Below are 24,884 nucleotides of genomic sequence, written 5' to 3'. Positions count from 1 at the left end.
AGCTCCTGCCTACTTAGGCTGTAGGGTCTGGGGTTTTAAACTTTTAATTAGGACAAATATGTTAGGCTATCTTCATAATGCTGGGGGTTGGGAGAAGGTAGGAGAAGGTTAGCAGCGTGTCATAGCTCTTTTAGGACCTGTTGCAGAACTGGGAGATAGTCTCTGATGGGGCTGGCCCTTGAGCTGAGGTTTGGTCTGAGGAGAATGGTGTGGTCGTATAAAAGCTTACATGGACTACATATCCCAGGAGTGGCAGAGATGTGAGGAAGAGCAATAGGGAGCAGCGAAATCCAGTCTTTATAGATCTGGAGTGTGAGCTTAGTGAAATGGGCCTGATTGTTCTTATCTCTACCTTTCTGGATGATTGAGGCCAGTAGGTGGTATGGAGGTTTTATTGGACACCAAGTGACTTGGACACCTCCTCGGTAATTTGACTAAGGAAAGCTGGGTCACTGTCTGATTGAACAGAGGTGGGGAGGCAAAACTAGGGGATAGTATCAGCTAGGAGGGAGTTGACAATGGCTGAAACCTTTTCTGAGCTTGCGGGAAAGGTCTCCATCCATCCAGTAAAGGTATCAACTCAGACTAGGAGATATCTTAATTTTTGTACTCACAGCATGTGGGTGAAATCAATTTGCCAGTCCTGAGTTGGAGAAATGTCTTGCTCTTGGTGTGTAGGAAAAGGAGGGTTAGAGTTAGGAGGTGTCACCTGATTGGCAGGAAGCTCTGGGGGAAGGTGAGAAGCAGCTGTGGTGGCCTTGGCAGGGGGCTTCCTGCGGGGAGCTAAGTTAGTTGAATCTGTTATTAGGGAGAAGTGAGCATTGGGTAGGGGGAGTGCAGACGGGAGGGAAAGGAGAAGGATTTGAGAGGAATCATAGGAGGAGCACAGAGTGGGAAGGTTACAGAGTGTAAAGAAGGCATGGACAAGGGTATCTTGGCAGATCACAGGAGGTCTGGAGAGGTTTTAGGTTTTGAGGAGACAGGCTAAGGGGAAGCACAGAGGAACAGAAAAAGGAAGATTTCCCATGGAGAGCAGAGAGAGGTCTTGTCATGCCCAGTGTGTCAGAATGAGAGTGGCAACCAAGTCCAAAGCAGCCATCTCCAGTTGAGACTCATGGCTGTAACAGAGCATGAGTGAGTGGCCAAGGCAAGTGTCTCTGCAGTTAGCTAAACACCAAGGGAAGAGGTTCTTTTTGTTTTGTTTTGTTTTTTTCCAGTACCGGGAATCGAACTCACGACCTTGTGCTTGCCAGGCTGGCACTGTGCCACTGAGCTAAATCCCCAGCCCCTGGAAGACAGTTCTTTCCAGAAGGTGTTTCTGTGCCAACACTGGGTTTAAATGGCACAGAAAGTGAAGCGAGCCTTTCTCTGTCCCAGTGGGAAGAAGGGTGGAAAGCCAGGAGAGGGGTAGGGAGAAAGTGTGAGGGGTGAGAGGAAGACATGAGTCCCTGAAGATTATGGGATGAGTAAAGGGTGAGTGGGGCATGTCTAGTGATTTTGAGCATTTCTAGGAGTAATAGGGCCTATTTTAAGGTCTGAAAAAGTGACTAATGAGGGTTAGGGTCTGCCCAGATAAAGATGAAGAGAGGCTATGAGGAAGGATGCAGGGGAATAGTGAAAGGCATATTTTAAATAGAAGACAGAGTATTGAGTGGTAGACAGAGATAGAAGACAAAATTGTCAGGGGTGTATGGGGAGGACAATCCGGTTGATAGCATAGAGGTCTTGTAACCAGCCTATAAGAGACATCTGCCTTTGTACCAGGAGAATGGGAGTGTTATAAGGAGAAATGATGGAGATTCAGAGACTGTGTCACCATAAGCAAGAAATAATGGGTTATATTCCCTGTAAAGATGGGCCAGGGATTGGATATTGATGTTGGGCAGGGTAGGGGTGGTTAGGCTTGAGGATGGTAGGCATTTGAATGAAGCCAGGGATGGGGTGGAAGTGTCCCAGACTCTGGGGTTGAAGTGAGGGGAAAGGATGGGAGCTACAGTGGGCATAGGGTGGGGAGTAGGAGTCATTAGGGTGGCTGTAAGTCCTGGTTGCTTCCCAGAGTTGTATCCTGGGGATTGTGTTAACTTAGCTAAGCTGACAACTTGGTTAAGATGTCTTACCCTAAAAGGGGAATGAGCCAGGTAGGGATGACTATAAATGGGTGTGGGAAAAAGATTTTGACCCAATTGGCACCAGATTGGGGCATTTCTAGGGGTCTGGAGACTTTACTGTCAATGTCCACCGCAGTAATTGGGGCCAAGGAGGTTGGTCCTTGAAGGAAGGCGAAGTGAAGTGGCAGGCACCCATATGGATTAAAAATAGGATGGACTTACCCACCACTGTAAGAGTTATCCCAAGGATGGCTTCTGAGATATTCCAGGGACCTTCCAAAGCCTTTGGACTGTTTGTCTTTGGTGGCCAAGCCAAGAAGGTCTGGGAAAGAGCTGGTTAGGGGTCCCTGATGAACTCCAGCATAAGTTATAATTGCTTTGAGCTGTAACAATCATGTTTAGAGAAGGCAGCGTTGATAGCAAGAATAATAATCATAAGATCTAAATCACTGTTTTTTAATTTTTTGAGAGAGTGAATATCAAAGAGCAAGTTAGAAATAGCTGGAGCACTTTTTACTCTGTAGAAGGATCACCTGTAGAGATACAAGCAAACAAATGGCTTGGAGGAACTCTGCCCTGGGCCTTACGGGGAAAAAAGCCTCCAGAACATCTGTTATCTCTCTGATCATCTAGGCAATTCATTTACAGCAAGACAAGGATTTTTTTAATGCCTGTTCTAAAATATCTATGTCTTTAGGCCGGAGATATAGCTCAGTGGCATAAGCGCCTGCCTGGCAAGTGCAAGGTCCGGAGTTTGACTCCTGGTACCCGCACCCCCCCCCAAAAAAAATGTGTGTCTTTGAGGCTCAGAGATTGAGTTTATACCCCATCACCTAGCAACTGTGATTTACAAGTCACTAAAGGCACATCAATCAGTTTTTACATGAACATGAAAGAAGAGAAAGGCTGAATTGATAGGAAAGGGTCTCATGATTTATTAATAAGCTTGTATATTTTCTAAATATAAACTAGATTTAATAAGAAGACCCACTTAACAGCATTTTCTAAATTTATCTTATAGTTCTTATCAAAGACCACCATGTGGCATTTTTTTACCTGAGTCCAAATGCAACAAATATAAAGCAGGATTATAAGACCTGTCTGCCAAAGTAACATGTGTAGGTCATCCCTTGGAGAGTATGTATACATGGTCCTTTTGTCGTTATCTTGATGCCTGGCCTTGATCTGATGCATCTCCAGCCACAGTTGTGTGTTTTTACCTTTTGTCTTGACTTTATGGAGGCCCAGTCCTACCTAACTGCCTATAATATTTTTCCTAACTTAGCTGTCTATAATATTACCCCTTGTGAAGAGGTATCTCAAACTGCTGAGAAGGGAGCAGGAGGTGATGACCCTTCTAGCTGCTACAGGCTGAAGGGAGTCATAGTAGTGATAGGCAGTTATAGACATTCTCCAGGGAGTCTATCTAAAGGCCTTTAGTGCATGTCAGATGTTTTTATCTGGAGGAGACAAGACCAAAGCAACTGTTAAGTAAGTATGGACCAAACAATAAAATCATCAAGACTATTATAAATAGATCCAAAAAATATTTTTAACAGGAAGAGCCAGTAATAGCTTCCCACAAAGAGGGTAAGGAGAAAGTCCAAGGAGTTTTAGAATCTGACATGACATTAACCAGTTGCTGAATAGTCACTGATATATTAGCAAAAATATCAGGCATGTAGATGCAACATTTAACTTTTATAATTGTATAAGTATCCCCTTGTGCTATCAGGATATCTAGGGCCATCTGATTTTGGATGATGGTTTATCTCATTAGTTTATTTTTTTTATTTAGGAGAGAGAGAGAGAGAGAGACCAGTGTAGGGGTCCTCTAGAGTGAATAACCACTACTTTGAAGGGCACTTAAAGGGCCTGCTGGGTGTTTAAGACCAAGTTAAAATGAGACTTGTGTTAATATAAATTGACCTCTTGCTGTCTGTCAAGGTCAGGGAAACCTCTTGAGGCATTACTCTTGGAACCATGTACAGGGCCACTCAGCTTCTCTGTCAGTGTCAGCTTCTCTGTCAGTGTCAGCTGCCAGGATGAGTCACGTTCTTGCTTGACCATGTTGCTTTCTGTGAAAGCATGGGAGAGACCCTTCTGTCTTGGTGACCCTCCTTTGGCACACTGTCCATTTATTTATCTCTGTCCTCTGGGGTCGAGCAATCTCCCTGCTCAGGAGATTGGTGACTCACCAGAGATGTAGGATCCTGTAAAAAGGGTTCTCTCATGTCTTGGGTCTCCGTAGACCTTGGAGGGCCAGGACCAAAATGCTGGATGTTTTTCAACCCAGTTTTTGCTTTAGTTCTGGTCTCTAGACCTTAATTGTTGAACACCCCAAAGAGAATTTCAGTCATACTGGTCTTAATTACCAGATGTAAAGCACAAGTGTAGATTGCTTTTTGACAACTGTTATCCTCTGTTAAAGGCAAACAGTTGTTGTAAGCTTTGTTTATTTAAACTTCTAGAGGGAAGAGTCTCTAATCAAGGGGTTTAAAGTTAACTTTTTGTGAGCTGGAGAAAATATGGGGTTTTGAGTATGAAGAGAAAGAGCTCAGATACTGGCTGAACTGGGAGAGGTCTGACAGAGAAACAGGAACATGGACTCTTGTTCTCTTTACTTTGTGAAGGAAGTATGGGTGGGGGACCAGGAAGTAAGTAGTCTGGATCAGGTGTGTGGCAGAGTAGCAGAGAGGGAGTTTGGAGAGCACATAGTGGAGCCTGAGACACACAGCCTGGGCCAAAGGAGCTATGAGCAGTGGTGGCCTTTGTGAGCCCTGAATGGGCTCAGCTGGACACAGACCATTCTGCTGGTAGAGCCAGGCAGCTCAGTGTGGCAGCAGCGTGGCAGGTGGCAGTGGTGGTGCAAGCCTGCAGAGTCCATAGCTGGGCACACAGCAGCAGTGCAGCAGGGCATTGGTACTGGGCATGGGGATCTGGCAGTGCAAGGGGAATGAGGAGGGCACAGGCCTCATTTTCCTTACTGTGCTGCATGAGCAAGCAGCATAGGTGGCTTCCAGATGCTGTGCATCAGGCTGTGCTTGCAGACACTGTGGTCCCATTGTGTGTGAGTGCTGCTTGGACCTTGACCTCTATTCTGTACCAGCTATGCTGTTTTGCCCAGACTGTGATGGTGGTGTGCAGGCTCGGGCTGTGGAGAGCTGAGCATGGCAGGTGCAGGTTCTTGTTGCCAGGTCCTTGCAGCCTGGGATCCCCAGCCCAGGCCTGGTGCACTGGTGGGCCAACTGGGACTTGGCCACCCACAGTTAGGGCACAGGGGCCTGCCTAAAGGGGACAGTGGGAGTGGAAAAGGGGAAGAGGGAGTCCAGACAGGGTAGAGTCACAGGGTATCATATATGACCTCACTGTGCTCCCAGAGCTCCGCAACCCCTCTAAGAGGCAGAGTCACAGGGTATGTCATACATGACCTCACTGTGCTCCCAGAGATCCCCAACCCCTCTATGAGGCAGAGTCACAGGGTATCATACATGACCTCACTGTGCTGCCAGAGCTCCCCAACCCCTCTATGAGGCAGAGGCCTTGGTGGGCAGGGCAGAGGCAAGCAGAGACAGAAGGGAATGTCTTAAAGGCACAAAGTTTTACCCAATCTGAAGCTGGCAGTGAGGGTCTGGGGCATAGTCTGAGAAGTCAGAGTCACAGGGTGACCTCTTTAAGACATCAGGGGCTCAAGATAAGGCTTGAAGTCCCTCTAAAGATGGATACCCTATCCTGGGTTTTGGGCATCATATGTTAAAGGCACAGAGCAGAGAGAGATCAGCTGAGGAAGCTGGGTACGAGCAACCTTGGGTATTTATTCCCTCCTGTAGAAGCAGGCTGAGTTTGGAGAGTGGAATCAGCAGGAAGAGAGGGAAGAGCAAAGGATTTGAAGGGGAGGAGAGAGCTTCTGCCTTAAGGAATTTGAGGGGGCATGAAGGTGTGGTCATCTTTCTGGGGTGTAAGGTGCGGATGGACATAGCTTTGTTCTTCTGTGCTTTCCTCAATGCCTGTGCCTGCCGGTAATAGCTTTGCAAATCACGTGTGACACTTTTCCTTGCAAGAAGCTAGGTTGTACTCTTTGGGAACAACGAATGTGCCTGATATCGGAGGTTTCTTGCTGTCTTACAATAAAACAGATAATTTTGTATAAACCTGAGTTCTTTGTCTCTCAAAATTAAAGAATACATTTAAGGACAAAAGAAGGAATTTGGGAGAATATTTATTAGATATAATAAGAAAGAAGCTCTTGGTCTATACCCATCAAGAGAGGAAAGGAGTCCATTGTGCTTTCTCTCTCTTGGCCTTACATAGATAGGCAGAATGTGTGGGGGCTTAGTGCAAAGGAAATGAGTTGAAAAGTATTGAAGAAGAAACTGGTTATCTTGCATTTCTAATTTTTTGTTTTAGTCCAGTTGAAGTCCAGGTCCAGAGATAAGGAAGAGCTGTTAGAGCTGTTAATAAACTTAGCATACCCAGGTTAATAGTCTTCTTCCTTCTTTTTCTCTGTATTCTCATCCCAACCTTTTATCCTTTGTTCTTGTGTTTTCTTCTACATTTGTAAGCTTAAGGAGCTGCTTGATTAACTGGCTGCTTAAATGAGCTCTTTTTATCTGACCCCCTGTTAGGCTGCTGGAACTGCCTATTCATGATAATTAATCTACTACATTTTGAGATTTGTTAGGTCCTGCTTTACAGCGTAGAATATGGTTTCATTTTTGTAAATGCTCCAAGTATGTTTTACAAATGTATTCTATCTTCTGGTTTCTCTTTAGATCATATAAATCTTTTGCCTTTTAAAAATGTATTCTACTCTTTCAGGTATTGTGTTGTATTCTCATACTTACATGTATTTACAAGTTTATTGACTAGTTGAGAAAAAGAGTTTTTAGCACTAGTCCGTAAGAGGCGAAGAAGGGGCTCATTCTGCAGAAATTCAGATTACACACTCAAAGAGTGTGTGGCCCTACAGAGAGAAACAAATAGGGGAGAGAGACAGACAGACAGACAGATAGAGGACTTAGTACAGTTTGGAACTGGGAATATTGATGAGATTTTGGTGGAATTTGTGAATCTGTAGGAAGTTGTGTCTAGGTACTGGGGAAAGGATGCCTCATCCATAGAAAAAAATAGCTCATTTGTAGAGAAAGGCCTATTTTATAGGTGCAAAGAGGTTGTCTATTCACAGGGGCAAGAAGGCCATTTGCAAGTAAAATTGGAATGATTGAATGCATTTGTAAGTGAAAGGGAATTGTAAAGGCTTATTGGGTTCTGGAAGAAAAGAAAGAAAAAAAAAAAAAGTAGGCTTTGGTCCTGAAGGTGCGGTTTTCATTTTTTAAATCATTTTTTCTTTTCTTTTTCTACCCACCTTTATTTCTTCTGCCTCATGTTCAACATGTAATAATTGGTTGATTACCAACCATGCTGTTCATACCTGTAAAATCTGAATGCTTGACTTATCAGTGACTGAGAAAAATTATGTTGAACAATACTTTAGTATAATTGTGAACTTTGTATTTGTACTAGTCTTTCAATTTTAGCTATATTTTAGCTATATCAAGTTTTTGAAGCTATATCATATAGTGAATACAGATTTAGAATATTTGTATCTTCCTGGTGAATTGAAATCTCTATCACTATGAAATGTCCCTTCTTACCTCTAGTAATGCTTATAGCCTTAGAGTCTACATGTTCATTATTAATACAGATTTCATGTCATCTTTTGGGATTGTGTTGACATGGGATAGCTAGTGTCTCAATTTTCTGTTATCATTACATATTTTTATATGCAACACTGTTGAGACCAGAGGATGACAAACAACAGGCATCTAGGATAGGGAGCTGAGTAAACCAGGATAAACCCTGGGAAAATTGGGAAACAAAGGAAAGAAGCTCACTGAGGTCTGGCTTGGGAAGCTAGAGGATATGTGTTCTCCTGACAACAGAAGCTTAGCTAAAGATGGCAGCCCCATTGTTTAAAAAGGCAGAGGTCTAGGTAAACTGAGATAAGCCCTTGGAAATTGGGGTGTGAGGTAAGGTTGTTCTAACATCAGAGGCCTAACTAAAAATGGCACCCATGTTGTTCCTTTGTTTCACTTTCATACCACGCCCCCAAGGTAGCCCAAGAAAGAACATAAAAACCCCTGAAGGTGGGTGCCTCGTCCGTGTCTTCCCTTGGTGCCCCTCTTGGCTAGCAAGAGCTCTTTGTTTTCTCTAATAAATGACTGTCTGTGTAGTCCCCATTTTCTGTATCCATTGACTTCATCCTTCATCATCCTCAGGAGAGGAGCCCAGAGAGAAAGTTGGTAACAGTATAATTTTAAAGAAATCCAGATCTGTAATCTTTTAATTGATGAGCTAAATTTGTAAATTGGAAAATAATTTCACCTAATAAAATAACATAGTGGAGGCAGATAATAAAATGATAATTCAAGCCACCATCTAAGCAGAGCAGTGAAACTAGGAAGTATATTTTTTCTGAATTTCATTTTACTCATGCAGATGTAAATCATGTTGCCTGTGAACAATATTGAAAAAGTTCTATCAAGCATAGAAATAGAAAATCCTTAGCAAGTTTGCCAGTTCCTATGTAACTACTTTATGTTTTTTCTTTCCTAGTCTGAATGCTACTATCAAGGATATATCAAAGAATATCCAAATTCTGTTGTCACACTCAACGCATGCTCTGGACTGAGGTTGTTTTCTATTGAATAGTTATGATATTTAATAGAATAGTTATGCTATTTGGCTGTAGTGGATTTATTCTGTTTATATCAAGTATACAGCTAGAGGAGGATTTTTATTTGAAATCAAGCTTTTGCAAAGACTATCCTCCTCTGAACTCATTTCTCCTTCTTTTCCTCACCACCAGATATTTTAAATTTCCTTGAAGTTTTAGGTTGCCTAGTCTCCTCGCCCTGCTTATTTTTCTTAACCACAGAAATCACAAATGAATGTACTTGGTTGTGGCAAATTGGAGGAGCTAAGTTTAGAGTGGATGAGTTGTCAGCGAATAGATTATTTACAGTAACAGCTCTATGTTTCACTGTTAAGAGATGAAATGAATAAATAAAAAGTAAAGCAGCCTTGTTTTTTGTCAAAGAAATCATCTTTATGACAAGAAGGCAAGTTATATATATATATGAATAATTGTTAATGTTATATTTTTTAGTAACATCACACACTGGAACTCTCTAAGAATGTTGTTTGCTTTTCCCTGATTAGAGCAGCTTCCATTGTGTCAGAAAGTTCTCCAGCTTTGTTTTCTAATGTAGGACCCTTGTTTTCACAAGCCAGTGTTTTTCAGTGCGTCTTACATGAAATCATCAACTTTTTTTCTTATAAAGTAGTAACTTAAACTGTTACCTGAATTCAGGGAAGGATAGATATACAAGTGGCTAATGTATAAATTTCATTGCATATTTACTAATAAATTTTATATTCATAAATAAAATTGTTCTCTTACTCTCTTGGTACATGTGCATCCCCTGTAGTAATTCTTCAAAAACTTTGCCAAATAGAAAAAAATTCATCAAGATTTCTGTGTACTAAGAATTTAATTGTCATTGACTTGGAAAACAGGGGCATCACTTGGATACTCTAATACTGCACTCCTTGTCAATTGATTAGGTGTTTTCTGCTCCCTTTATAACGATAAAAATTGAGATGAAAAATTGGTGTTATGGATTAGAGAAATTATGTGTCCCTAAAAAGTTATCCCTATGACAAAACTTTGAAGAAAATACTGGACTCAAAATATACCATATCTTTAATAAATATTTTTTTTGTTTGTTTTTGTTTTTTGTTTTTTTTTCCGGTGCCAGGAATCAAACTCACAACCTTGTGCTTGCCAGGCAGGCGCTGTGCCACAGAGCTAAATCTGCAGCCCCAGTATATTTTTCTTTTATGGATTGTGTCAATCTCATAATATGAATGTGATTACTAGCATTTAAAGTTTTTTCCTGAATTTTACAGAGGAATATTGCAGTTTCAAAATGTTTCTTATGGAATTGAGCCTGTGGAGTCTACCTCTGAGTTTCAGCATATTCTTTATCAATTGGGGAATGAAAACAATGAACCTGGAATTTTTACCAAAAATAGCAGAAGCATGGAAGAATACCCAGTGGACTATAACATTTTCATAAGTGAGAAAGTGAGTTGTGTATGTTTTGTTACTATTTTGAAAGTAGTTATTGCTTTTATTTAAAATGTTTTAGCCTGTTGAACACTGTTATCAAATATCCTCATTCTTAGTGTCTTCTTTTATTAACCTGATGTTTCCTTGATAGCATAGGTTACTTTTCTCTTGCATCACTCCATTATTTACTTCATATAATTCACTGTATTTTTAGTTCTTACATTTTTCACATTCAGGGATAAGCATTGCTTTTCAACTTGCATGAGCAGCTAACTAGTATCATAAACTCAGTATTAGTAACAAAATAAAGGGACAGGGTTTAGATAGGAAGATACAATCGTCCCTTGCTATATTACAATTCACTTTTTGCGGCTTCACTGTATCGCAAGTTTCTTTAAAAAAATGTCTAGTTGTGTATTGCAGAGTTTTTGCTATATTGTGGGATTTTGTGGTATATAGGTATTTAGATAATATTTATTTTTTATATAATATTTATGATTTTAATTATTTTTGCCAAAAAATTTAAAACAATATTAAAAATATAAAAAATGTTATTTCAAACATATTAAAAGAATATTAAATCAAAATAAAATACAGTTGTATTTCATCAGCAATTGAATACTGTACTGTGCACAATGGAAATGCAGTATACGACCACCACTTGTGCAAGTTTGCCAACGTGAAATTGTACATGGCACATTGTTGGCTGATGAAATGGAAGGCAGCAAACTACAGCACTGTGTTCTGTATCCTGGGCGCTGATTGGCTCAGTGACTGTAGCCAATGGTCTGTTTGCTCTCCTGCATTGTGCCCATACATTCAGCATTGCTCTTTGTCCACTTCACATCGAGTACCCATATAGAATTTTACATGTTGTTAAAATTACATAGGTTTAAGAGTGTAGAAAGTGTTTAAGAGCATATGAAGTGTTTATAAGAGTGGGAAAGGTTAATAAGAGAGTGGGGAAGGTTTATAGGAGTGTGGGAAGGGTTAATAAAGCCTTAAAATATATATAAACAATAAAATAAATATAACATTGCTACTTTGTGGATTTTCACCTGTTATGGGGGGTCTCTGGAACATAACTCCCAGGATAGGTGAGGGACCACTGTACTTTATTTGTAAGGAGAGAAAAGGAGAAGATGGAAACTGCCCCAAAGAGTGACAGGAAGCTTGAGAAAGATGGAGGACCCATGGAGCTTTTTTCCCTGGCTTCTTTTATTGGGTGCCAGGGATCCTTCCCCCTACCTGAAATGTGCTATAACCTGATTTGTTTCCTTGGGTTGTCCTTGAATTGGACTGGAGCCCCTTGCTATGTGTGCATTTGTTTTAATGGGCTTTGTGTAACTTCTTTTCCGCCTGTTTATTTGTCCTTGACAGGGCCTTATCCCTAGGATTAGTTGGTTAGTAGGAGCCTTATCAACCTAGAGTTAGTGAGGGGATGTGTGGGTATTCTTTTGTAGTAGTATGATGACCCAGGGTGGTGGGGGGCGGGGGAGGAATATACTGAAGAGCTTTGTTTCCCCTTCATTCTATTGGAGATAGGGAGGGATGGCTTATTCTGGGTTTTTAGTGTCCTGTACTTGGCTTTCTTTGTGCTGTGCCTGTCAGCCCCTTTCTCTCTATCAGGTTTCAATGCCACCTATGCAGGCTGGTGCTTTTTTATGTTTTTCTTTCTCTTTCTCTACCTTTGGCCTTGAAACTGCTCCCAAGGGAATTTTTGTAGTAAAGTTTTAACTCCAAGTTAAGGTTAGCTAGAAAAACTAAGGAGGTGCTTATTCTGTTTTTCCCCTGCCTGCAGACTCCTGCCCCTGCACATTGCTTGTGACATACTTATTACTTTCTATAAATTACCAAGGGTATATTCAATTTAAACTGAAAAAAGTCAGTTCTAACTTTTGTCTCTATATTTCTGGAAGTTAATAAGTCTGGTATTTTAAAGGTATTTATGACTAAGGGGTAAGCATTGAGATATATATATATATATATATAAATAAAATGTCAGGGGAAGTGTTGCTAGGTATGGTGTGTGAATTCTTCATTGCAGACCTTATAGAACAGCTAAGTAACTTTGGCATAAATGTGTAGGTTACAGATAATTATGTGTCAGCATTAGTTGTTCCCAGTACATGTTCTCCCTGTATCCTGGCAGTTTAGAAAATCAGAATTTAGTTGGACATTAAAAAATAAGTCATAGGGGCTGGGGATGTAGCTCAGCGGCACAGCACCTGCCTGGCAAGCGTGAGGTCGTGAGTTTGATTCTCGGTACCAGAAAAAAAAAAAAAAAAAAACATGGCTGATGACATATGACCTGGCATAGTGTGTATCTCCTCTGGATTGAATTTTAAAGAAAAGGCCTTATGCTCTTTATCTTTCACCTTTCCTGCTAGCTGCAGTGTGGCTATATTGATATATCATAGCTTACAAGGAAGATAATGAAAATTCTTTCATAATGAGCAATATATCCAGATTTTAAGGTTGAGAACTAAGATACAAAGCAAAATCACTGAGTCAAAGGAGAATCCTAAAATTGTTGTGTAATCACTTGGACACTTTAGAAGTCCTGAAAAAAAACCTCTTAACTATTCGGTGATATGTAAATAATGGGAAGTGAACCTAGGGCATCTGCTGTGCTAGATTCCCACCCTTTGCATAGTTTTTATTTTGAGAAGGTTCTTGATTCCACCTGTGAATGAGAACATGTGGTACTTATCTTTCGGTGCCTGGCTTATTTCTCTGAAGTTAATTATCCACAGTTCCATGTTTCCATTCATGTTACAAATGACAAGATTTTACTTTTTTGTTTGTTTCCTTTGGTTTTATTAGCAACGCAACCCAGGGCCTCTGAACTCAGTTGGTCCCCAGACGTTTAAAAAAAATTTTTAAATTTGAGACAGGGTCATGCTAAATTGCCAAGTTTCACTGTGTGGGCTCAAACTTGTGATTGCCCCCTGTCAGCATCCCAGAATTTTGGTGTTATACGCATGTGCCGCTACACCTGGACTAGGATTATAACCTTTCAATGGGTTAGTAATACTCCACTGTGTTTATCTGCTTCATCAGTTCCTTACTTGATAAGTATTTTGGTTGTTTTCATTTCCTAGCTTAAAGATAAGTAAATTTTACAAATTAGAAATAGAATCCTCTTAAGTAAGTGAAGGGTCCTACTTTTGAGTAGGATAAATTTCATTTAACATGATTTTTATATTCCATGTAATTTAAGAAGAAGGATATGAAGAAATTACAGCTATGACTATATTATAAATTGAAAAAGAAATGAAGAAGCCTGAATGAATTAAAAGGAATCTAGCTAATGGAAGAGAAGTGTTATCAAACTAAGCATAGGAAACACTTGCTTTTATTGTCAAGGTCATTCCCTCAGAAAGGAACAGTCGCTTGCTTCAATCTTTGGCTACAAGTCCCCCATACTTGGCAGCCTTCAATCTTCAGACATCAGGCTAATGAGAATCAGCTTAAGAGTTTTGCCAGGATTTGTGGAAAAATTTTTGTTTCCTATTTGACTGAAAATATAATAATGAAGCCTGAGGGTGACTGTGGTCATATCTGACCCACAGTGAGATAACATGCATGTTACTGGAGACGGTATAGCTGAAAGATGGAAAGATACAGTGCAGAGGAATTTGAGCCAAAGTTGTTTTTTTTTTTTTTTTTGGTTTTTCTCTGGTACCGGGAACTGAACTCACGACCTTGCGCTTGCCAGGCAGGCGCTTTTGCCGCTGAGCTAAATCCCCAGCCCCTGAGCCAAAGTGTTAATGGAAGTATATCTTAGAACTTCCAGTATCATGAGTATGTGTATGTAGTACATTTGCCAACACAAATTCTTAGCTGTGTTTTGAGACTTAAATCTCCAACATCATGGTAACTAAAGAGCTTTCCAATATATTTTAAAAATGCATAATGCATTAATGATTTGAAATTTTAATTTAGCTAATAAAAATGGAGGATATTTTCAGATTATAAAATTAAGGGTCAAGTGATGAGGTAGGTCAGATCAAAAGAAATGTAGAATAGTTGCTCAGTATAACAGTTTTGCTAAAGAATTATTAATTTTAAAAAGGCAACAGAAATAGTAAAAGCAATAAACATCCTCAATGTGAGGAAAAATTAAGTTGTAAATTTAAAATTTTAAATAATAACTGAAAAGATAATAGTAACAACCAAATATTTCTTTGAAGTAATTCTCAAATTGGTGATAAAATATGCACAAAACTCAAGATTACTGTACTTCTAAAAGAATTTAACAGATACACTTGATCTGGCAAATAAAATAGGTAAAATTCTTGATGACATAGGTGTAAGCAAGAGCTTGATGTATAGAACCCCAATGCCATGAGAAATGGTACCAGCAAATGGGAGCATATCAAACTAAAGAGCTTCTGTACAGCAAAGGAAGAAAAAAACAAGAAAGTGAAGAGACAGCCTATAGAATGGGAAAAAATTTGGCCAGCTATGCTTCAGACAGAGGACTAATATCTAATGAACTAAAAAGAAAGTAGCTCCCCCAGATAAAAGATCCAATCAAAACATGGGTAACTAAAATGAAGACACTTCTCAAAAGAAGTAAAAATGGCCAAAAGTTACATGAAAAATTGTTCAGCATTGCTGACTGGTTTACTTCTAGATATCCCTCCAAAGACATATGTGGTCATAGATGGGGATTTTTCAGAGGTGACTGGATCTAGAGTGTGTGATACTGGGTTTAAGGGTGTGTGATTACTAAATTCACTGATTGGTTTGGCATAGTTACATATGTGCATGCTACATGCCTTTAGGGGAGTGCTAAAGGACACAAAAGTGCTGCTATTGTTGCTTGTTGCTTATTGCTACTGCTGCTTGTCTTCTGCTTTGTGATGCCCCTCTGGCACACCACCCTGCCTTGGAGCCACCCAAGTATGAACGAAGCCTCTACAGACCCTGAGCCACATAATGTTTTCCTCCTTTAACTTTGGTGTCGGGTATTTTGTCCCTACCACAGGAAAAGTAACTAAGACACTGGCTATTAGAGAAATGCAAATTTAGAAAAAGAGATTTTATTTCACTCCAGCAGAATGGCTATCATCAATGAATCAAATAACATTTGCTAACAAGGGATTCCCAGGGAGGAAAAAGAACACTTCTGCATTGTTGGTGGTAATCTAACCTAGTATAATTACTATGGAAATCAATACAGAGACTGCTCAGGAAACTAAAACTAAAAATTCCATTTAACACACCTTTTTCCCTTCTAGGTATCTTCCTAAAAGGGTTAAAACCATCATTTTACAGGTATACATGCCTACACATGTGAATAGCAGCACAGTTCATAATAGGTAACACTTGAAGGCACCCTATATTTCCATCAATAGATAAATGGATAAAGGCAGTGTGGTATTTATATACAATAGAGTACTTCTCTGCCATAAACAAGGATAAATTTGGGTCATTTGTGGGAAATGGATGCACTTTTGAGACTGTAACTTTTTGTGAAATAAATCAGACAGGAGCTTCAATACTGCATTGTTTCTCTTATATGAGAAAGCCAAAATATAAATAAACAACAAAATAAAAGATTAGTAGTAGGAAATAGGGAGATAGATGGGACAAATGGGAAGGAGATAAGAGATATGAGGAGACAGGAGGGAGAGGAAGGGAAAGGACTGAAGAAAGAATTGAGATGTGTTATTTATATGTAATAATTGCCCTCAAGGCAGTAATCATTATGTACTGCGAACACGTACGGTACTAACACAAAATTAAAACTGAAAAAAATTTACTGCCACCCTAATTGTATTATTTTTCTCTGCAATATTAATCTAAAAATAATTTAAAAGTGTGTATCAGATTTCACTTAAGAACATTTGTGTTTGAAGAATTTATACTATTATCATTTAAAAATGAAAGTGTCAGAAAGATATACAAAGTAACTAATTCTACAAAATGCACCCTTACCCCAGAGACCCAGCAAGACTCTGGCAGGGCGCACACAATGGGCAGGCAAGACCATCAGTGTGGAAAAGTCCAAAGAGGCAGTGAGAATACCAGCCAGCTGTTGGTAATTTAGGTGAACCAGAATTGTACTTTGGAATACAGACACATGCCTTAGGAGCTATTAGTGGGGATGCCTTTTTTAATAAAAAGGCTCAGGGAGAACTCTAGCAAGAGAAGACTACTCCCAGCCCCCACATCCAGAGGCCAAGGTCAGGCCCATACCCAGCACAAATCCCACTGCAAACTTGACTAGAGTACAGAGCACATTTCTGGGATTGAACTAGGACCTACCACAAAACTGTGCAGACCAGGGGAATTTTACTACTTTTATTTTCCTCTGTTTCACTGATTGGTTTTCCATTTTCTGTCTAATTGGGATTGTTTAGTTTTTTTACTGTTTTGTGTTTTTTCTCTTTTTTTCTCTTTCACTACTTGCATTTGCTACCTTCCTGTTTTCTTCTACTTCTTTCTCTCTTTTGTAAACTGCCTTGCTTGATTTTATGATACTTTCATGTGAATAAAGATTATCTCTTTTCTTTCTGGTTCATATCAATACTCCTTTGCTTTTTCTTCCATTCTTTCCCTCTGTGACCTACAATTTCTCAAAACTTAGGTGACCATTGTTTGCCTTCCAGCCTTGTTCCTATTGCCTTTGACCTCATTCATCTGTCTTGTCCCTTATCTTTCTTACCCACCTCCATCCCACAGCAGGGTAAAATCTCTCCACTGAGGGGAAAATCATTGCATACGGGTTCCTGGTATGTGTTGAATTTTTCTATATAACTGTATAATTTGCTTCTGTAGTTAAAGGTACAGGCTAATAGGTACCACAGTTTGTTAGTAGCCATGCTATGCTGGTGACTGTTGTTATTACTAACTATACTACTTTAGCCAGGATGTCACACTGTTATAATCAGTTTTTCTCCCCTATATAGCAACATTGCAATTGTATGGGGTCATTACCATCACTGGAGTTCAGGACCAAAGAACTTGGTGCTGAGCCATATGGTTAGCAACTTCACATCTTTAATACATTGGAAAGGTAGATTCATGGCATAGACACAAAGACCAAGACCACCTTGGAACAGACACCCACAAGGAACAGACATTTCCTAGGGAAGCCTCAATTCTAGCGATAAAGCTCTCTATCATAATAAATCTGTAAGAATCAATACAGAAATCAAAATAAAATAAAACATAGAAAATAACAAGACAGATGCAAAATGCAACCCCTGACCCTTAACCCACCCAGGACAAGTTGAGAGCACAGTGAGAGAGGAAATTGGAAGCCAACCACTGGAACTTTCTGAAATGATAGCAGCAGAAGTGAAAAAAAATATGGAAGGGGCTATAGAAAAAATAATATCTAAGGTGGAGAAAGAAATGATGATAAAAGTAAAAAACACTAGCCGGGCATGGTGGCACATGCCTGTAATCCCAGCACTCAGGAGGCTGAGGCAGGAGGATTGTTGTGAGTTTGAGACCAGCCTGGGCTACAAAGTGAGCTCAAGGCCAGCCTGAACTGCATAGTGAGATCCTGTCTCAAACAGACAAAAAAAAAAAAAAAAAGTAAAAAACACTAAAGCAGACACAAAGTTTAAAAAAATTAGTGGAACTTAGGAAAATGGTAGAACCCATGAATGCCCACTATAAGAAAGTAATGGAATTTTTGTTTTTTTGTTTTTTTGTTTTTTTCCGGTACCAGGGATCGAACTCATGACCTTGCGCTTGCCAGGTAGGCGCTGTGCCACTGAGCTAAATCCCCAGCCCCAAGTAATGGAATTGATGAAACAGATCCAAAAAGAAATCCAGGAGATTAAAAACTCCATTAAAAGTGTATAACAGATTAAATGAGAGGACAGAATATCAGATCTAAAAGACAAGGTTGTGACTAGCTACCAGGAAAGAAACATAGATTAAAAATAGTAGGAGGCCATGAAAAAATCAATCCAACAGCTACAAGGTGAAGCAAACAAGAACAACATAGGATTGATTGGACTCAGTGAGAAAGTGGGAAACCGTGCAAATCCCATAAAACAGTTCTTACAGAAATAATGCCAGAAAATTTACCAAACATGGATAAAGAGTTTGACATCTAAGTGAAGCATGTAGAAATCCAAACTGCCATGGCCAAAATAAATCTACATCAAGGCATATAATCAGTATTTCAGAAGGTCAGCACAACAACAGAAGATTAAAAGTGTCCATAGAAAAGCAGCAAATCACCTATGAAAGAAAGACCATCAGAATCACTGCACACTCTTCAAATCAAGTAAAGCATAGAGTGAGGTATTTCAAGCCCTAAAAGAAAACTGCCTTCAACCCAGATTGATATACCGTGCAGTTACCTTTCAAAATAAATGTAGAAATAAGATATTTCCATGAAAAAGAACAACTAAAGAAATTCATGACAACCAAACAGAGCACTTCAGAATGCTCTGAAGGATATATTAGAGAAAATGAAAACTATATGCAAAAGAACACCAACAGAAGATACCAGGCAGGGCAAGCAAAGAAACTGGGGAAAGACAGGGAACCAGCAACAGGAAAATAACTTGAAAAAGATATGCCAATACATATCAGTTATATCCATCAACATAAATGATCTCAATTCACCAATCAAAAGAAACAGACTGGCAAAATGGACCAAGAAGCACAATCCAAAAGTACCCTACATTCACAAAATGCATTTAATTAAAAAACAAATTCCTAGACTGAACGTTGAAGGATGGAAAATAATACTCCATGCCAAAGGAACCCAGAAAGAAACAGGCTTGGCTATTGTATTAGCAGACAATTTGCATTTCAAACCAACTGATGAAAACAGACAAAGAAGGTCACTACATACTTATTAAAGAAAAACTGCAAAAAGAAGTAATAATCATAAATATATATGCACCAAATACTTGTGTGCCAAACCACATAAAACAAATATTAACAGACATGAAAAATATCAAATCAGGAAATCAAAACCAAAAGAAATCACAAAAACTACATGAACACGTGGAAGTTAAACAACATCCTCCTGAACAACCAATGGGTCACAGAGGAAATTAAGAAATTAAATAGTATCTACAATTAAACCATAATGCTTATATAACATACTGAAAGTTATGGGACACAGTGAAAGCAATCCTATGAAGGAAATTTATAGCAGTGGAGTCTCACTTATGGAAACCAGGACATGGTCAAATAAGAACCTAACACTGAACTTTAAATTTGTATAAAAAGAACAAATAAAACTCAAAGTTCATATGAGGGAGGCACTTACAAAGTAAGAGCAGAAATTCATGCAATTGAGACTAAGAAAATAGGACAAAGAATAAATTAAAGAGATTGTTTTTCATAAAATTAAATGAAATTGATAAACCCTTAGCCAAACTCATTAAAAAGAGAAAAGTAAAGACTCAAATTCAAGCAATTAGAAGTGAAAGGGGGGAATCACAAGAGATCCTGCAGAAATCCAGATGATCAATACTACTTCAAAAACCTGCAGTACAGTAAGATGGAAAACACAGAAGAACTTGATAGATCCCTAGACACATGAATTGCCAAAACTGAATGTGTAAGAATTCTAAATAATCCAATATCAGTCAATGAAGTAAAAAGTATAATTAAAAACATACCATCAAACAAAAGCTAGGTCCTGGTGGATTCATCGTTGAATTGTACAAGAAATTCAGAGAAGAACTAATGCTGCTAATGCTGAATTTCTTTAATGAAATTAAAAGAGGAGGAATATTTACAAAATCATTCCTGGAAGTATTACCCTACTACCAAAACCAGGAAGGACCCAACCAGAAAAGAAAATTACAATCTCCCTAATGAACCTAGACACAAAAATCCTCAATAGGATACTTGCAAACACAATTCAGCAAGTCAACAAGAAGATTAACAAAATATTAACAGAGTCAAGACAAAATCAGCAAAGAAACAACAGAACTGAACAAAAGTTGTGAGCAAATGGACTTAGTAGATGTTTACAGAGTGTTCCCCCACACACAACCCCACAACCGGAATACACATTCCTCTCATGTGTACATTGGATGTTCTCTAAAATGGGGTACATACTAGTCCATAGAATATGCTTAACTAAATGCAGACGAGTTGAAATTATCCTGTGCATACTGTTGGACCACAGTGCAATGAAATTAGAAATTTATGAAAAAAGAGACCACAAAAACTCAATAAACACAAGGAAATTAAACAGTAGCCTCCTGTATAACCAAGTGTCACAGATGCAATTAAAGAAGAAATTAAACAGTATCTCCAAACAAAAATGTAAGTAAAACTTACCAGAATCTGTGGGATACACTGAAAGCAGGCCTCAGAGGGAAGTTTATAGCAGTGAATTTGCAGATCAGGAAAAGAGAATGAGAACAAATAAAAGCCTAATACTGCACCTCAAAATTTTAGAGAAAGAAGAACAAGTCAAGCCAAAAGCCCAAAGAAAGAAGGAAATTATAAAGATCAGGGCATAAATTAATGCAATTGAGACAAAAAAAAAAAAAACTGTACTCTTTCCTCATGAATCATTTCTTCCCATTTCACAATATCTATTGTACACATTGGACCTTATTTAGTGTTTCAGTTTCTCAGGGAGAAATTATGACATTTACACATGAGTTGAATTTATTTCCTTTGTGACTATGGTCTCAAATAGCATCCATTTACCTATAAAAGCCTCTACTTTATCTTTCTTTATAGCTGAATAATACTCCATTGTATAAAAATACCTCCTTTTTTATCCATTCCTCAGTGGATGGACACTAGTGTTGTTTCCAAGATTTAGCTATTGCACATATATCACTGTGATATGTTTTCAGTTCTTTTGGAAATATACCCAGGAGGTGAATAGCTGGGTTGAATGGGATCTCTAATCCTAGTTTACTGAGGAATCTCCAGACTGATTTCCACAGTGGTTTCACCAGTCTACACTCCCACCAAGAGTGAAAAAGAGTTCCTTTTTCCCCACAGTCCCTCCAGCATTTGTTTTGGGTAGATTTCTTGATGATAGCCATTCTTTCTGGGGTGTGATGGCATCTCAGTATTGTTTTAATTTGCATTTTTTGAATGACTAATGCCATTGAACATTTTTTCTCATATATTTCTTTGCCATTTTTTTTTGTTTGTTTGTTTGTTTTGTTTTTTTGTTTTTCTCCAGTACCGGGAACTGAACTCATGACCTTGTGCTTGCCAGGCAGGTGCTTTTGCCGCTGAGCTAAATCCCCAGCCCCTTCTTTGCCATTTGTATTTCTTCATGTAAGAAGTGTGTATTCATCTCAGATGCCCATTTTTATACTGGGTCTTTGAATTTTGGGTCCCTGATGTTTTAAATTCTTTATATGTTCTAGACAGGAGTCCTCTGTCTGAGGGACACTTGGCTGAAATTTTTTCCCAATTTGTCAGGTTTTTTTCACCCTGTTGGTGATTTCTATAGATGTGCAAAAACTTTTCAGTCAGGTGAGATCCCAGTTGTTGATTCTTTGAAGTATTTCCCGTGCAATTTGGTTTTTGTTCATGAACTGTGTACCTACCCCTGTGTCTTCAAGATTTCCACCTACTTTCTCTTCCATTAGATCTAGTGTTTGTGTTTTAATATTTAGATCTTTGGTCCATTTTGATTTTAGTGCATTGTGATAAACAAGGGTTGAATTTTAGTTTTTGGCATGTGGAAAGTCAGTTTTTCCAGCACCATTTGTTAAAGAGGCTATCTTCCACTGAACATGTTTTGCCCTTTTGTCAAAGATAAGGTGGCTGAGTGTCTTTGTGGTGTGCCTGCATCTTCCAGTCTGTTCCACTGATCTTTAGGTCTGTTTTTTTGCCAATACCATGCCGATTTTATCACAGTAGCTTTGCAGTATAATTTCAAATCAGAGATTGTGACACCTCCTGCCTTGCCTTTGTTGCCTAAGGATGGCTTTTGGTATTCTGGGTCTCTTCTGGCTTCAGATACATGTTAGGAATGTTTTCTCTAGGTCTGTGAGGTGTATCAATGGCATTTTCATCAGAATTGCCTTGAATCTGTATAACAATTTTTGGAATATGGACATTTTCACAATGTTAGTTCTTCCGATCCATGAGCAAGGAATATCTTTCCATTTTTTGAAATCCTCTTCAATGTCTTCTTTCAGAGTAGCGTAATTTTCACTCTATAGACCTTTTGCTTCTTTTGTTAGAATAATTCCTAAGTATTTGAGGTTTTTTGTTGGTATTGTGAAAGGAATGGTTTTCCTTATTTCTCTCTCAGTCTGTGTATAGGAATACTATTCATTTTTGAGTGTTTACTTTGTTTCCAGCTATGCTACTGAATTTGTTGACTAATTGTAGGAGTCTTGGTGGAGTTTTTGGGGTCTTCTATGTAGAGTATCTTGTCATCTGTAAATAATCATAACTTTACTTATTCCTTTCCTGTCTTTATTCCTTTTATTTATTTATTTTTTCTTGTCTATTTGCTCTGGCTAGTGTCTCCAGAACTATGATGAATAGGAGTGGTGACAGTGGACATCCTTGTCTTGTTCCTGATTTTAAAGTGAAAGCTTTCAGGTTTTGTCCTTTTAGTATGATGTTGACTGTTGGTTTGTCATAGATCGCTTTGAGCAGATTGAGGTTAAGTCCATCTATGGCAATTTCCGTAGGGATTTTATCATGAATAAGTTGTGGACTTTATCTAAAGCTCTTTCTGCATCTATAGAGATGATCACGTGATTTATGTCTTTAGCTCTGTTGATATGTATTTCACCATTATGTTTAGTGGCCTGTAAAGAGTCAAAGATAAAACCAAGAAGAGGTGTTACAATAATCTGTTTCTTATGGTAAGCTATGTAACAGGGATAAATCTGAAAATCTGCTTTTAGGAGTGTAAGTCAGGCTTTTGTTATGGCTTAATTCATGTTAAGGATCGTGGAAATTTCATCCTAGCATGGTACCATCTCATAAGTCAGACAAGAATAACTGGAAAACATCTGTAGAGAAAAAATCATTTTAAACTTCAATTTATCAGAATGTATTTTACAACCATGCTGCCAAATCTACAACCAATGTTAATCAAGAACAAAGAACATAAGTCACCACAAGCAAGAATCAGGAGAAGCAAAATGGGTTTGGTAGCCCATGTGTATAATGCCAGCACATGGGGAGGCTGAGGCAGGAAGATCTCAAATTAGAGCCCAGCCTGGGTAATTTAGTAGTTCTCAAAATAGAAAACAAAGATGGGGACTGGTTGTAAGTGCATAGGCCCTTGGTGCAAGCTTCAGCAGTCCCTCCCCACAAAAGAAAGACTAGAAACAATCATTAAATTCAGACTCATAAAGGAACATAATATTGTTGCACAATCTAAGAGATAAGAGAGATCAGTGGGGGAAAAGGAGGATTTATTTCCAGGATTTTCGATGTACATTGACCAATACTGATATCTAGCTTCTTGTAGAACCATTGAAAGTGTAATATGAGCAGCATACGTTAGTAACGGTTTGTGTGATGATGAAGATAATCAAAAAGCTTTATTTGCCAAATTTCCATGCCTTGTACACTTGTTTTACTTCTTTAAGTTTTATTTTCTTCATCTTCCTTATGACTTTTATTTTTAAAAACCTGAAGTAAAATTTGTTACGCCTAGTATTTAAAAACAGTACTCTTAAGAGGTGTATATTGAATAATTGGGAACTTGATAATTGGAGAAACTTATACTGAAGATATAAAGTCATATAAAAATAATACCCAAAACTCTCACAAATATGAGATGTATTTTCTAGGATAAGATTTGGGAAAAGTTATGGTAGTAGAGAGATAAACATCTATTTAAAGCTGTTTTTGTCCTACTGTTATTTTTATAATCAGATTTTATTAGTACATTTTAGATATACATAATGATCACATTCATCATATGCTGCACCCTGTGCAGCTCTCGACGTTCCTGGGGAAAAAATGAGAAGAGGATGAAGAAATAAAGACACAAAAACTGAGGTCAGGTGGAGCACTCTCTCTCTGGATGGGAGGAAAAGAGCTGCTCAACCACCATAGGGGCATTTATTTATACATTTGATAAAAGTTGATATCATGTACACAGGTTTACCTAGCGACTAATGGCTGCTCATGTCTCAGGCAAGGTGTTTTTCTTGGACTGAAGCAGATTAATTGCCTCAGGCACTCTTTATTCTTGGACCAGCCTTGCCTTGCTCCCACATGTGTGATCAATTTCCAGCCTCAGCCAGTCCCTACAATTTATACCTGTACCTGAGAATTTATACCTGTACTTAAAAAGAAGTACTCTTAAAAACAGTACTCTTAAGAGGTATATATTGAATAATTGGGAACTTGGAGAATAATTGGGAATTTAGAGAATTTATACCTGTACCTGACATAACTTGATTTTTTTTCTCCATTCCCCTACCCTCCCTTCAACCCCTCCTGCCTTCCTATTTATAAAAGCTTTGCCTGCCTGGCAAGTACAGGTCGTGAGTTCGGTTCCCGGTACCAGAGAAAAACCAAAAAAACAAAAACAAAAAAAAAAAAAAAAAAAAAAAATAATCTTTCTTTTCCAACTCTCAATTTCTTAACTCTGCTGTCAGATCACTACCATTTTTGTCATCCTACCTGTCTGCCTCATACACTGCAATCCTTATCTTGGATTTTGACTCCAAAAAATCCTCCTG

The 24,884-nt window shown here is 38.6% G+C and overlaps 1 protein-coding gene across 1 annotated transcript in view; it reads left to right on the top strand.

Annotated features, from left to right (window-relative positions):
- The window catches only part of LOC102020160 (disintegrin and metalloproteinase domain-containing protein 32-like), a gene marked incomplete at its 5' end in the record, with an annotated part of 143,629 nt that overhangs the window by 11,928 nt on the left and 106,817 nt on the right, over positions 1-24,884 (top strand). Inside the window, 2 exon segments of the mRNA XM_013507728.1 lie at positions 8,724-8,800; positions 10,080-10,257. Coding sequence (XP_013363182.1) covers positions 8,724-8,800; positions 10,080-10,257 — 255 coding nt within the window.

This window comes from Chinchilla lanigera, unplaced genomic scaffold (genome assembly GCF_000276665.1).
Source record: "Chinchilla lanigera isolate Chin_1 unplaced genomic scaffold, ChiLan1.0 scaffold00135, whole genome shotgun sequence".
NCBI classification, from domain to species: domain Eukaryota; kingdom Metazoa; phylum Chordata; class Mammalia; order Rodentia; family Chinchillidae; genus Chinchilla; species Chinchilla lanigera.
Note: the sequence above shows the minus strand (reverse complement) of the source record. Positions and strands in the feature narration are given on the sequence as shown.